This window comes from Diabrotica undecimpunctata, chromosome 9 (genome assembly GCF_040954645.1).
Source record: "Diabrotica undecimpunctata isolate CICGRU chromosome 9, icDiaUnde3, whole genome shotgun sequence".
NCBI classification, from domain to species: Eukaryota; Metazoa; Arthropoda; class Insecta; order Coleoptera; family Chrysomelidae; genus Diabrotica; species Diabrotica undecimpunctata.
In genome coordinates this window covers 121827888-121843874 of record NC_092811.1, presented here as the reverse complement: position 1 = coordinate 121843874, position 15987 = coordinate 121827888, and the positions used below count along the sequence as shown (strand labels likewise).

At 33.4% G+C, this 15987-nt stretch overlaps 1 protein-coding gene across 5 annotated transcripts in view; it reads right to left on the bottom strand.

Annotated features, from left to right (window-relative positions):
• The window catches only part of LOC140451378 (sphingomyelin phosphodiesterase), a 111157-nt gene that overhangs the window by 13663 nt on the left and 81507 nt on the right, over positions 1–15987 (bottom strand). For 4 of the 5 annotated variants that reach the window (XM_072545143.1, XM_072545146.1, XM_072545145.1 and 1 more), the window contains 2 exons: positions 15649–15833; positions 12401–12586 (listed from right to left, as the gene is read on the bottom strand). In XM_072545143.1, the coding sequence (XP_072401244.1) occupies positions 12401–12586; positions 15649–15833 (371 nt within the window). Of the gene's footprint in view, positions 1–12396; positions 12587–15648; positions 15834–15987 lie in introns of those variants that run through there. The other variant, XM_072545147.1, reaches the window with a different exon arrangement.

Here is a 15987-nt window from a genome sequence, read left to right as displayed (position 1 = left end):
AAAAGAGATTAATTAAAAGAGAATAATTCGCGGGTAGACACCGCGACATCGGTATGTCCCGTAGCGATAAATTTACCATTTTATTGTAATTAGCATTTAAAAATGAAATTTTCATCTTTCATACAAACATCGATAGTTTTTAGCTATGGATGTATTTGGGTCACACAATCCTGTAGCAGATTTAGTCTAAAAAGTTTTATTTTACGCACAATTAGCACATTGGCTCTGGAAATGACCTATACATATACATTATTAATTATTTCCAATCAAGATTTTTAAGCAGCTCTGCACCATTGGTTCATTTTTGTTGCTTTTTTATTTGCCCTTTCTTTTTATCGTCATCATTACATAGCGCTACAACACTGGGTGAGTCTTCGCTAACTACAACTTTTCTCCACGTTGATCGGTCTTCTATGAATCTGCAATCAAATGAAATATTAATTTTTTGAGATATCCGATTTTGTGTCCGATCTAACTTAGTCAATAAAATTAATTCTCCTGGACTTATAAGAGCTTTCTTCATTCAGTATCTGTTCCTAATCTATACGGATTTGTAGCAGTATAGTAATAAAACCTTATTTGTTTTAGTCATTCTTCATAATTCGCATCACTATATTAAAATAGGTCTGAAGTTGTTCTTTATTTCTTCAGTGGCTTTATTATTAACTGTGATTATTGATCCAATATATTTAAAGTCTTCCATACTTTAAAAAACGTAGTTGTTGACTTTAATGTTTTATCTAAATTCATTGAATTGGTCTCTTCTGTGTATTTGCTTGTATTTGGTTTTCACCTCGTTGATTTTAAGTAAAACTTTTTTCATGCTCTCTGGACTTTGTTGAAGATGTCGTTTAGGAACGGGAGAGAGTTTCCTATGAAATCTATATCATAAGCATCATTCTAGGAGCTGCTTTGTTAATTGACCGTTAATGGATTACGTGTTAAAAGGACGTTATTTCTATTTTGGTAAGCTGTTCGTTCATTTTTGATTTATTTGAATCGAGAATCTGTATTTTATTAGATCTCTGGTTTATTTATTTATATCTCTGGTGTTTTGTTTCCTGTATCGTTATTACAAGGAGTTTGCTGGATACCGAAATAGGGAATCCAGTGGTACGTACATGATCTTTTGATTACCAACATTAGAAAATTTGTCTTACTGTAAAATCGTGATGATTTTACTAGAAAATATAATGTTGTTTAATAATAATGAAGTTGTTTCGCTTTGCCTTCTCCATCGAGGTCGCAGTGAGACTGCTATCGTTATACCTTCTGGTATTTAATATTTTGCCGGTCAAGCAACAATTCCAAGAGTTATTAACTTGGTACTGATATCTCTGCTTCCCGATTTTAGCAAGCCATTAAAACTGCTACATTCATGCTTTCTATTATCCAACGACCAGCCAGACGATTATATATAATAGCCAAGGAAGGTTTTGGCAATTTAATAGGTTTTTTGTGTGTTAGAATATAATTTCTCCAAAAAAGTAAAGATTATCTATCCGCTATCCGGATTTAATCCATCGATTAAATATTAGAATACTATTGAGTAATGCTATTACATACCAGCAAAAAAAAACGGTATAATAGTCAGTAACGAGAAAACCAGATAAATGTTCATTAAAAGACAAAAGAGACGATGTAGAATAGGGCATATAACGTAACAATAGACCCATATAATTTTGAAAGGTTTGAAAATTTAAATCCAGAAGTGTAATACAAACTACTAAAATCAGGATGTAAAAAAACAATGTAAGTAAAACTCACAAGAAAAGCCCCAGAAATGTTTTACGACCGGGAACTAATGCTAAGGTCAAACAGGAAAATAAAGATTGGATTTAATTTTTTTGCTTAAAACTTAGCATTGCCAGCTTGTATTCTGTTATTCTCTTTTGTAGTGTTTTTGTTAAAAGTGCTCTTAAATCCCAACTATTTAGGCTGATGAACCATTTTAAAGTTGTACTGGTCTATTAAAATATTATGTCCTATTCTGTTTCGTAGTGCTCTTCTTATGATAGCCATATATTTTTTTTATTATCGTTGATTTGGAGGACCCTTTTCTGCGCTTTTTCTATTGAATGTATTAATGTTTTTTTGTTACTAATAATTATACTCGCTACTATATTAAACTCATCCTCGAAAGTCCGTATAATCTGAAGACCTTGATTATTAAACTGTGAGATTTTCTGTATTAGCTTTCAGGGCGATGCTTTCCAAATCGTAAACACGATTGGAGATACGGCATCTTCCTGTTTGAGGTAACTGTACATTTGAAAGTAAGTTGACAGTTATTTCCTTAGGTATGCCTAGTTCTTCCATAGCATTTTAGTTACAATCTTATAATTATATCATATGTTTGTTTAAAATCTATAAATAACTAGCTTAATGTTTTTTTATTCCCATTTCATTTCCCATAACATTTTTCATTAAGTATATAATGTTCCTAACTTCACATTAATCTTTCCTGATTTCACATTTGTGGTTGCTGTATGTCAAAGAAGACACCATTTTCCATAGCGGGTGCTATGATTCCAATGGGTAAAGTACAACCTACATATTTATTGCCAAAATTACTTTGCTGCTGTATCGAGTACCGTTTACTGGTATATGAATTTTGTTACGAATTTATCTTGTGTGCTGAACTCTATCAAATCTTTTACCGCGAATTGAAAAGCACCTTTATTTATAACATTTATTTTTAACGTTCTGTGGAATATTTTACGTTTATCTAAATAAGTATTTACTATAGTGTATAATAGTTGTAATTTTATTTTACTATTTGTATCTATATAGGTATAATTTATAATATATGAATTGTCTTATATTATACAAAATCATCCTATTTGTGTAAAGTGATATTTATGTGGCAATTAGTTGTAAAGTCATTAGTCTGTCCTGTCGTATCAAATTTTCCTGATAATTTTTGTAGACAAGCGGTTTAGTTTATGTAATATAATATCCCCAATTGGTCTCATAATATTTAGGTTTCAAAACAGCTGTTACCTACGCTAATTCATTCACCTTTTTAAAGCACTTTGTCCAGTTTTCTGTAAAAGCATATTTATTTTACTTGTAGATTACTCCTTGTTAAAATTAATTTCTTAGGTAAGCCTTGTTCGGCATTAGTATTCTATGGTTTCATTCTTATGATTATATCATGTGTTTGTTTAAAATCTATAAATAACTAGTTTAATGTTTAATGTTTTAACTGCCTAATAGTGAGAATTGATCAACGATTTATTAAGTTGTTCTAATTCCACACTAATGGTCTCCTATTTGATAGTTCACCTATTCACTCAATCGTTCCAGGTGTATTAGAAAAAATACTGTATATCCTAATTATTAATATATAGCTTATATATAGCTTTTACCGCTACAGTTTGTGCAGTACATTTTATCATCACTTTTGTGTATGGGTATACTTTTCAGCAAGTTGGTACTTGCTCTTACTTCTAAATTGACAGATCAGCTGTTTAACTGCCTGTACTGAACTTTCTTTTTCATTTTGCAAATATATATAAAAATTAATAAAAACCACTCTGACATACCGTTGATTGAAATATTGGATACCCTATACTATTTATTCAACGGAAATACTAAGATCACACGGGGAGAATATTATGGGTTATTTCTGGTTTGGTCAAAATTTACACTGAAATTACTAACAAGAGAGTGCTCTCACTTCCACATGTTGAAATTGATATATAGTACCAACAGATGCTAGTCATATACCACCAGCACTAATAAAATGGAAACTATCAAATTAATGTAAAAATAAATTAAAAATAGCTTAAGCGTTATAAAAGTAACAGAGCAGCAAAGCTCACAGCATGAGAATAGTGCCTCGTACTTTTATATAGAAATTTGTTGACAGACAAATATTTATTTTTTTATATACTAGGTTCTAAAAAAAGTGTACTCAAAACAAATAAATATTATCTAACAAGTGTTTTATTCCAGTTTCATATGAAAGCACCAGATATTAGATATTATAAATTTCGTCATAGGTGCAAATTTGAAATGAAAACCAAATGATAGAGCATATAGTGAAATATAAATATCTTAGCCCTCTATTGCCCGACTTTTTTGTAAACTTTTTTGTTTATAAAATGTTTTAATTTGTATATGTGCTCAAATATCCATTTACAACAACTATTAATTTTTTTAGATTTTTTAAATTTCGTTTGGGGAGAGTTTTGGGAGTGTTTACCAAAAACTAACGAATTAAGTTTTATACTTATTTATTATGCAATTCAAAAAAACAAATATTTGTAGTTGTAAAACATAAAGCAACTTTACATTTATCGCACATTACTTTAGAATTATTACAGCATCCTGGTTTTTCGCATCTTCCCTTTTTTTCAGAAATTACTGGCCAGTGAAGGGTTTGGTCAAGCCTAACTTCCTTTGGTAGGACAATAGCAGTAGATCCTCTCCTCTGTTTTTTTACAATTTCGTTCTCAATTTCACTGAGCCTGGGACGTCCTTTGTTTTTGATCTGGTCATTGCTTGCTAACAGTACGCTACATAAGTGGTACTTAAACTGTAACAAAGGCAACTTCTTTTTAATTTCAAAGTAATTACAATCACGACAGCAAGGGTAATCACAATCACGAGGATGCAACAACCAGCTGTTAACAACAGCTAAATCCAGAAGGTGAAAAAATATTTTTAGATAACACTTTTTAGATCTTATGTCTGTTCGGTAAAAAGCAATTAGTGAATCCATAAGATCGACACCTCCAATAAATTTATTATAAAATTGCACTGAATTTGGACAGCATACAATAATTCTTGATTTTTGTTTCTTATTCCACATCTTGACTAACGAAGTAGGCTCAGAACCAACAAATGTACTAAGCAAATGAACCGGTTTATTATCGTACCACTTTAACGCTGTTTGTCTTATGCCATCTACTGTAGCGTGCTTTTCTTCTACAGTACCTCTGCTCTATTTCTTTATATTCTTGTCATCAGAAAAATGGCAATAAGGCAATCTGTTTGGAAGAACAGTTCCCAAACATTTCAGTTCACGTTTTTCCATTTCAATCTGCAACTGAATGCTATTGAACCAGTTGTCAAAATATACTTTATAGTATTTGTTTGGTTTGACTATCTCACACAATCTTATTACTACATTACCGCTGGTGTCTACATTAGGCAAATGAAGAGGATGTTTAACAGTTCCTGTATATAATTCCCAGTTATAAACAATACCGTTGCTATCACACAAAACAAATGCCTTGTATCCCCATTTTTTGGGTTTGTTCTTCATATATTGTTTTAAAGAATGTGCCTCTTTGAATGGTATCATTTGTTCATCAATACACAATTTTTCACTCATTGGAATACTTTGAAAATTTTAAAATAGACCGTTGATGAATGGTCTAATTTTGTATAACTTATCATTATTGTTGACCATATTTTCGTTATTATTGAAATGCATTTTAGTTTTTATTTCTTCCCAGCGATTCCTAGATATAGTATCGACTATTTAAGCAACACGTGTTTCCTTCTGCCAAAATGATCTTGTCCTTGGCAAGCCATATATTGACATCAGTAGAACATATCCAATAAATTGGTTTAATTCTGCTAGTGTCATATTCAATGGTTTATTTATATTCTTTTGCAGTGCATACAAATTACTTTGTTCTACTATGTTTTCCAGCATATTGGTAGATATCATCTTTTTAAAATAATGTAGAGGGGATTCCGGTTCTAATAATTTGCATGTTGGTGAATTACCTTTCCATTCTGGAATTGGAAATACTGTTCGGAAACCACTCTTCCACTGAATGTTTTTTACGATCATTTTTGACCTTTTGAGCACATTTTGTTCAGTGTGTTTTTCTGTTTTATCGGTATCGCCCTCATCTTCATCTTGGTCCAAATCTAAATTGGTATCCTGGTCTAAATTTGCTTCGTACAAATCATCTTCATTTTCCATTTTATTTGATCCTGGATCGATTGATATCTGAGTACCTCGAAAATTCATTATCACTTTCTTATTATCTAAGCAACATACTTGTTTTTTATCACAGTACTGAAACAACACAATAAAATAAACAAATGTCAACGGTAATCAATATCTAAATGCTGATATAATGCCTCTGTATGTATTTTAAAATATATTGTACACAATTTATAACAATAAATCACGATCGAAAATACAAACTAATAAGGCAGTCATGTCCATTTGACATACTGTTAAACATTTCCATATAGGTTTTGTCATAGGTTCATCGAGTGTATTAAAATGTATAACCAAATGTTGCCTGAAATTAACAGAGGGCATACTAGAGTCGTTAATTGTTTTAAAAAAGTTTTCTGCATCAAAAACTCCTTTGTTGCCTTGAGTACACACGGGGCTATAGAGGGTTAAAATAGCTGTATTGAGCGAGGATAAGGTTATTGATGAGGAAAAAAAGACCTATCGCTGAGGAAGTGAGAAAGTAATTGGCAAACACAAAGAGCACTTTAATTACATTAAATGAAATATGCATTACAATCTATCATGACACACATATCTTGATACACATGAAACAAGACAATTAATAAACACGTTAAGAGAATCTTAAGAAATAATAACCAAAATTTAATTTTTAGTACACAAAAGAAATAATGATAAACAGAAGATACACAAATTAAAAAAACGTTATCCCCTTATTGTACGCAAGAGAGATACCTCTAGGAAAAATCAAAACGATCGAAAATATATACCAAAACAACACAATAAAAGTAAAAGTAGAAGAAGAACTAAACGACCCTATTAAAGGTGACAATGGGATAAGACAGGGATATTACCTGAGTCCTCTATTATTCAACCTGATTATGGATGAAATAATAAAAAATAAGAATTAAAAAGGGATACCAAATGGAAGAAAAACAAATTAAAATAATCTGCTGTGCAGACGACGCAATACTACTCTTTCACAGTGAAAATGATTTACAACGTATGCTGCACCAATTTCATATAACCGCCAGAAAATTTAACATGTTAATTTCCCCAAAAGAGACAAAATGCATGGTTACAAGAGCAAATTTACTAAGATGTTAATTGGAGCTGGAAGGTCATATAATAGAACAAGTGTTAGAGCTTAAATATCTAGGCATCACATTATCTAGCTACGGAAAGCTCGAAACTAAAGTGGAAGACCCAGTGAATAGAGCAAACAGAGCCACAGGCTGCCTAAATGAAACATTATGAAGAAATAAAAATATCGGAAAAGAAACGAAAGGCAGAATTTACAAAACAGTCATCAGACCAATAATGACATACGCGGCAGAAACAAGATCTGACACAGAGATGACCAAAAAGATATGAAACAGCAGAGATGAAAACACTTAGAAAAATTGATGGTAAGACACTGTGGGACAGAGCTAGAAGTACAGATATACGACGTAGACGCAAGGTGAAGAACATCAAGAAATGGAAGAGTAGAATGAAACGATCGTATAAGCCGAATGACAACAAATAAAACAATAAAGACGGCAAGAGACGGTTAACCCATAAGAAGACGATCAGTAGGACGACCACGAAAACAATGGAAAGGCAACTTACTGGAGGCACATTGAAAAACAGACAGAGTTATGTCTATATAAAAAGAAAAAGTAGAAGAAGAAGAAGATACACAGGATAAACATTAAAATAGTTGCAAGAAAGATAAAATAAATCAGTCATATTAATGTAGAATATCAGAGGACAGAGTGTTTAGAGAAAATAATGAATGTCATATTAATCTAGAATAGCAGAGGACAGAGTATTTGTCATAGCTTTGGACAAGTGCCCAATTGAAAAAAGAACACAGATCGTTCAAAAAAGACGGAACTCTAGAAAGAAAATAGAATAGATTTAAAAAAATAAAAGCATAAACATGTCTTTTTCTACTTTTTTAATATTGAAGATACGTAAGTAGAACATTGAATTAAAATGTAACCTTTGATATTTGTGATAAACCCATCACCTGAACAGTGGCGCCGATGTATGTAGTTAAGATTGTTTACAATTATTTTAACTGTTTATTTTTTTATTATCTATATATGAGTTGTGACAGATATCACAAACTTATTTATTTTCCACAAAGAGGCTCTTTAGAACCTAAAATTATTACTATACAAATCTGATTCGACATATCTTCAAAAAGTAATACACGGCATGTAAAATTTAAATTTTTAATAAAAAGTAAAAGATTACGCATTACTTATGGGGTTTAAAAAACGAGCCTTTAGGTAGATTGAAGTACTAATAAGACCACCGCAATCGGGCATACCCCGGGTAATGATTAATTAATTAATCGGCTAATTCTTCAGTCACCCCCTTAATATGATTTTGTCAAATTGGTCCTTTTTAGAACCAACTATTCTAATAACATATATCTATAACTGTTAAGGGGGTAAATCTAAAAATCAAGAAAGTTTACTTTACTTAAACTTATCAGACATATGAACTAAACACGAATCTGACTAATTTCTAGTACAAGAAACACATATAGGGCCTAACCTAGGGTATTTGGTATATAGCTGATCGCTGAAAACCACATTATAGATATAGACATATTATTTCTATCGGAAAAAAAGCAAAGAATAACTCAAAGTAAGAAAGGACAAAACCAGTCAGCTGAGAAAACCTTTTAACGATTTTGAGCTTGGATCCACCATCTATATATTTAATGAAAAATAATACAAATACCGACATTGAGGACCTGAGCACAAAGCTTATTACGACATCTGGACCAAAAACACTACAATGGCTTATCCAGATGATGAACAACTGTATTCAAATTAGGAGATACCCAAAGTCTAGAGACATGCCAAAGTTGTTACCTTGCTTAAACCTGGCAAAAACTCCAACGACCACAAAAACTATCGGCCAATATCTTTATTTTGTCAGCTATTCAAAGTGATGTACATCACAAATACTAAATCAAAGATGGGTACGAAAAATATCGGGTATCAGTGGTGGTATTTTTCAATCTAAATGCCGCTTACGACACCTTAACTTACAGAATATTTTTTGAAAAACTATATGGTATCCCCTTAGATAACAAACTCACTTATAATTTCTGCGTATGCCTACACAAGAGAATATTTTTTATATCACTCAATGGTAAAAATAGCAGATGAAGAACGGTCTCGCTTGGGGTAGCATAAAGGCACCTACACTGTATAACATTTACACAAACGAATGATCCATATCGGTAGATACTAAGACTTCTATTATATAGACGATACACCTATTATTGCACAATAAAAATAAACTATGAATCAATTTTTAGCCAAAACCCCTAAAAAGCTCGTGTGTGTTCCTTCAATTTCCCTAACATAGACGCCTTCACAAAACTGAACATCCAATAATGTCATGAAATTGTTGAACGTAGACTCCCTATAAATTCCTTGAAAATAGTTTGTATCGCACGGGGTCAGTCACAGATTATTGTTTAAAACTAAAAGGTAAATTGAGGACCAGAAATAATATTGTTCGCAAGCTTGTCAGCTAAAAATGAGGTGCACATCCTTCCGCCCTTAAAACATAGACGCTTGCACTATATGCATCTGCTGCCGAATATACCTTGTTAGAAAAATTATTATATTATTATGTTAGACATATTTATTTTGAGATAAACTTTTATCGAGATATCATATGTTGTACATAAATAAGACCAGAACTAAAATAATAAAAAAGCTTTATACAAGATATCGCAGAAGATTGGATGAAATAAAATTAGTTTTTATTAATCGGATGCTTACATAAAACGTACAAAGACATACTCACGTAAACAAAATATATTACGAAATTTTTGTAATTAAAAAAAACATCGAGTTTGGCATTGAACTAATAAAATTATATTAAATAAAAGAACAACATTTTTAAAAATGCAGACAAAATAAAATTTTCTATGCAACCGAATATTACATTAAATAATAAGCCCAAATCCTTTTGTATCTATATACCTGTTTTTAAAGAACCAGTTACCTTTCAGTACGTAGTTATATCAGGTAATAAGATATCCTCTGTTACTCGGTGTAATGCGTATTAGATTACACTGTCTACGAACAGTAGATAAAAATAAGGAGCCCATATGAACCGTTCAGGGTATATGTTGAAAATATACGGTATAATCACACAGTTGCCAAACTCTCAGAGCTTACTTAAACCGATAAACGTATGGTTCAAATATACATTGAAGAAGATCTGTACGACCCCTATAATATATACACGTGAACTAAACGATATACATTTATGATACAGGGGTAATTACGGGCTCCAAAAAATTTTTATAAATTATTAAACTCTACATGTTGACGAATCGACAGAACCAATATTATGGAATGGTCAAGTGAGCTCCGTATATCGGTATCCACTTGACCACGGAGCTCAATTGAACCTGAATTTTAACATGGGCGGAGTCCACTTTATGCCGTAGATATATATATATATATATATATATATATATATATATATATATATATATGTTCGGATAAGTTTCATACATAAATCGGGATCACTACTTCCGGAAATCAACAGACGAATAAAACAAGCGTGGTTCGGACGAAATTCCATAGTCTTCAAGTCCAAAATGCCACTATACCTCAAGAAGAGAGTATTTGATCAATGCATATTACCCGTCTTGACATATGGATGTGAAACTTGGATATTAAAGAGAGAAATAACGTCGAAACTCCAAGTAACTCAAAGAGCAATGCTAGAAAGATGTATGCTAGGGATAACAAAGAGGGATCGTAAAAGAATTGAATGGATACGGAGGCAAACCCAGGTGACTGATGTAATCCAAAGAATAAAATCCCTGAAATGGCAATGGGCAGGACATATGGCAAGAAGAACAGATAACAGATGGACCACTAGAACAACTATGTGGTACCCCAGGAACGCTAAGAGACCAAAGAGGCGCCCAAATCTCAGATGGGATTATGATATTAGAAAATTAACAGGAACAACGTGGTCTCGAATAGCACAAGATAGAAAAATATGGGCGCAAATGAGCGCAAATTATTACAACAACGTATAACTAAGACATCGTCGAATAATAATAAGAACATAAAATAACTTTGAAATAAGGGAGGCTGCACCGTAATTGGAAACGGTTGATAAAGCTGCACATGATGATGATGATGATGATATATATATGTTCGGATAAGTTTCCGCGGTCAGATAAATGAAAATTACTGAGCTCTCGGGAAGAACCGCGTTGAGAATTTAAAACTCGACGTTTCGGCACCCATTTTGGAGCCATTATCAAGAGGGATACGGTTCGGTTCGAGTTCGGGGTCTCAATCTGCCTACTCCCCTCACTCGAGACGTACCAGTATCGTGTTCTATATTGCAAGAACTGTCTCTCGGCACTGAGGTCTCAATCTGCCTACTCCCCAGTGTCGAGTGACACTGATTGAGACCCCGAACTCGAACCGAACCGTATCCCTCTTGATAATGGCTCCAAAATGGGTGCCGAAACGTCGAGTTTTAAATTCTCAACGCGGTTCTTCCCGAGAACTCAGTAATTTTCATATATATATATATATATATATATATATATATATATATATATATATATATATATATATATATATATATATATATATATATATATATTATATATATATATAGTTTTTAGTTTCTTGAACCGTACTATATTTAATATAAAATTAGTTTTTCTTGGTTTTAGGTTCAATAAATTATATTAGATGTGGAAACTAGATTTAATTTTCCATAAAAATCAACGTTTCGGCAGGAAACCCTTGCCTTTGTCAAGATTCAAAACGTAAAAACGGACACTGACATTATTGTTTTTACGTTTGACCTTTTCTTTTCTTTTTAGTTTTTTGTTGTTTATTTCTTTTAGTGTTTCTTTATCTTTATTGGTGAATTTTGTCTTTATATTCCATGCCTCCAATCGCATTTTAGTTATCTAAAATCTATCTTAACCTGCCCTTTCCCTGTCCCTGTAGGAGAGGCAACATGATCATCGAGCTATTCCATCTACCCAATGTTTATGGAAAAATTATTTAAATAGTATTTAGCAGTCTCTAAACACCAAATGGAACACCTGACTGAAAAGTAGAGGGGCTCTATTCACCTTGAATTGTTTTAATTGCAATTTTTTCTAACACAATATATTTTTTTTTTTTCGAAATTTTAATATATTTGAAATTTTAATTTAAAATTAAATTAAGCTGTATTATAATTAATTTAGTATACATAAAATGGAAAAAATTATTCATTTTATCAAAGAATAAAGAAAAAGTACAGAAGAACGCTGAAGAAGTTAAGAATGCAGAAAAATTATAAAGCTATAATAGCATAACAATACTACCACCTATGCACTGTTAAGTGTAGTTTCTAAAAAGAAATAGAAAATATTTGATTTTTAATAGTTCTACTTACGAAACTGATATGGTATTGTATAACCAGTCTTTCCAACTCACGTTGGAAGTCGAATCTATCCTAGATTCGATAGTTTCACACAGATTTTTCCTATCGTGCGATCTACCAGAATGTAGATCACATAATATCTTCTTCCTGCACGCTGTATCACAACTAGGTCGCACAGGACTGGCTTTGTAATAATACCTAAAAATTTCAAAGTTAATTTTTGGTTTAATAAGGCGTTGTAAAAAGTTCTCGGTCTCGCTCAGTGATCGTGAAACTAATCTCGTAACGTTTTCACACATGTTGGTACACAAATTAGTAGACACTAGTAAAATCGGAATTCCTTCCATGGAGTATTTTTACTCTTTTTTAATCTTTTTTTTTTTAGAAATGGGAGTACCTGGAAAGCTAGTACAGTTAGCACAGGTGAGCACAGAGAACGCTTCCGCACGGATCAGAATTGACACCACCACGTCGGAGGCTTAGACAAGGAGATCCTCTCGCCCCCCTGCTATTTAATTTTGCAATGGAACATGCGGTAAGGAAAGCTCAACCACAACTGACAAACGGATTTGCCGCCCAAGGATTAAAAATACTATTGGCGTTTGCGGATGACGTGGACACAATTACACAATCCACCAGAGATGCAAAAGAAGTTTTCACCCTATTCGAAAACGGAGCCAAGGTAGTTGGTCTGAAGGTCAACGAGGACAAGACCAAGTTCATGGTGGTTACGAAGAACCTAAGACCAAGGGTTAGACAAAACGTAACAATCAATGAATACAACTTTGAAGTCGTCAAAGAATTCAAGTAACTGGGAGCAATCATAACATCTGATAAATATGAAAAGGACGTGGCAGCCAGGATCATTGCAGGAAACAGGGAATATTACTCATTAATGAACGTACTTAAATCAAAAATACTCTCAATACCAGCAAAAATAAGAGTGTATAAGACAATAATTCGTCCCACAATAACGTATGGAAGCGAGACATGGACTCTGAACCAGCGGGAAACGACAAAATTACTGGTACTGGAAAGAAAGATAGTGCGGACTATCTATGGGCCTTGCAGAGAAGAGACAACAAGAGAATGGAGAAGAAGACACAATGATGACCCCAGATAGTATATGGAGATGAAAACATAGTACGCTACATTAAAACAAACCGAATAAGATGGGCGGGCCACTACTAAGATCGAGTGACGAAGGACTCCTGAACGCCACATTCTGGGAAAGGCCCAATGGCAGAAGGTCAGTTGGTCGCCCAAGAAAGAGATGGAAGGACGCTGTAGCCAGTGATCTACTCAAAATGGGAATGCAGCAATGGGAAATAGCTGCTCAGAACCAACAACAATGGTGGGAAATAGTAAACGCGGCCAAGACTCACATAGAGTTGTAGAGCCAAATGATGATGATGAGGAATATTATCCCAAGATGAAGATAGTCTGCAAAGACTGATCCACAGATTTAACATAACAGCAAAAGAATTTAATATGACAATATCATCTAAGAAAACTAAAACAATAGTAGTAAGCAAAGAACCAACCAGATGTAAAATAAAAATTGATGGCATCAGTATTGAACAAGTAATGGAATTAAAATACCTGGGAATTACACTGTCTAGCTATGGAGACCTGGACAAAGAAGTTAGAGATCAAGTACAAAAAGCAAATAGACAGGCAGGATGGCCTAATAACACTATGTGGTGAAACAGACACATTAACACTGAGATGAAGTCGAGAATTTATGAAGCCAGTGTAAGACCAATAATGACATATGCCTCAGACACAAGACCCGACATACCCACAACGAAAAAGCTACTGGAAACGGCAGAGATGAGTACTGAGAAGAATTACAGGAAATACGCTGAGAGATCGGAAGAGAAGTGAAGACATTAGAAGAAAATGTAACGTACAGTGTATAATATAAATGAATGGACACAAAATAGAAAAAAACAATGGAATAACCACATAAGCAGAATGGAGGAGACCCGTGTCGTCAAAATAGCAAGAGATAAGTCACCAATTGGCAGAAGAAGTATCGGACGACCGCGCAGAAGATGGAGTGACAACCTTCCATAGAGGTATTAATCCGCCAATAAACAAGAAGAATTGCTTATAAAGGGGAAGAAGAAGAAAAAGAAAGTATTTTTAAGTAGTCGTTTGAAGCAAATGGAATGATAATGACATTAAAAATATTTAATATATCACTTCACCTCTAAGCAGAAATGGACACTCGACTTTAAATGTGACCATGGAAGTACCCAAGATGATCTACATGAAGGATACTCAACAACTGCAACCATGGCAAAAATTATTCCGACTTCTATTTATTCTCAAAACTAAATCACTGAGTAGATGGATGAAGTTTATTGATATTAGAGGAAATTATGTTAAAATATTGTTTAAAATCATAAATTTTCGTTTTTATTTTGTAACGATGCTCTGATCGTTTAACAGTTCGAACCGTGGGAGTGTCAATATTTGCGCATCCACTTCTACAACGTGACGGCGTAGTGGGATTCAAACGGCTATTTAAGGCGTGTGAATAGCGGAATTAGACAGTCTTGTAGCTAGCGCTCTAGGCTCCCTGACTCGCCGGTGTAGTGAACCTGCGAGCCATTCTGGACCGAGAGAGTTCCGTATTGAGGATCATACTCTGTCCCCAACCCAGCGGAACCCATCGGTATTGCGTATTGAGCATTACCGTGGATCTGCACAGAATCAACCGGGACAGAGAGATTTCGGTATTGAGGATTATACTCTGTCCTTAGCCAAGCGGAACCCGTCGGCATTGTGTATTGAACATTGCCATGGGTCTGCACAGCTAAATATTTTGTTCGCGAGCATATTCGGAGCTTTTGCTGAATTGAAGCGAAAGCGAGTATAAATCTGCGCGCGATCGATTTCCCCCATTTCGTTTCTTATTAGTAGTACTAATTAATTTCTTTTCTTTTATAGACGTTCGCCGAGGACTACGTTCATCACGGGATCCAGACGGAGACGTAGAATTCGTTTTAGTTTTATTCATTGTATAAGTATACAACGTAGAATTCCTTTTTATTTTTATTTATTGTAGATATACTAAATTAATAGATTTATTTTTACTTCAAACCTGTGTTTTACTGAGTCTGTCGCCCCGAAAGAGCTACCCATCACAATTTTCAGACCAAGACTTTTTCATGTTACCAACTATTATTACACGTTAGTAATAAGAACATTTTGTGCACACTATACAACATATATATTTTGAAACCACTTACTTGTAGAATAACTCAAATAGCTTTGGATCGTTTGTCATTTTGGTAACAAGTTCATCCCAATCTTTCGGTCGTAATGCTTCGAGCCCAAAAGCTTGTCTGGCACTGTAAAGCTTGAACCAAATTGGGTATCCGTACAGATTGGCTTCTCGGAGATTCATTGTCCACGATTCGTGATCCACCACCGCCTAAAAACAAAATGGCTTTACTAAATACTCTTTTGGGGTATAACTACAGTACCATCAAACAATTTTTTAAATTAAATAAAATATTGTTAACATTCAAATCTAAATTTGTAGTGAAGATTACCAAAGTGTGTAATATTTTGGAAAATAAAATGAA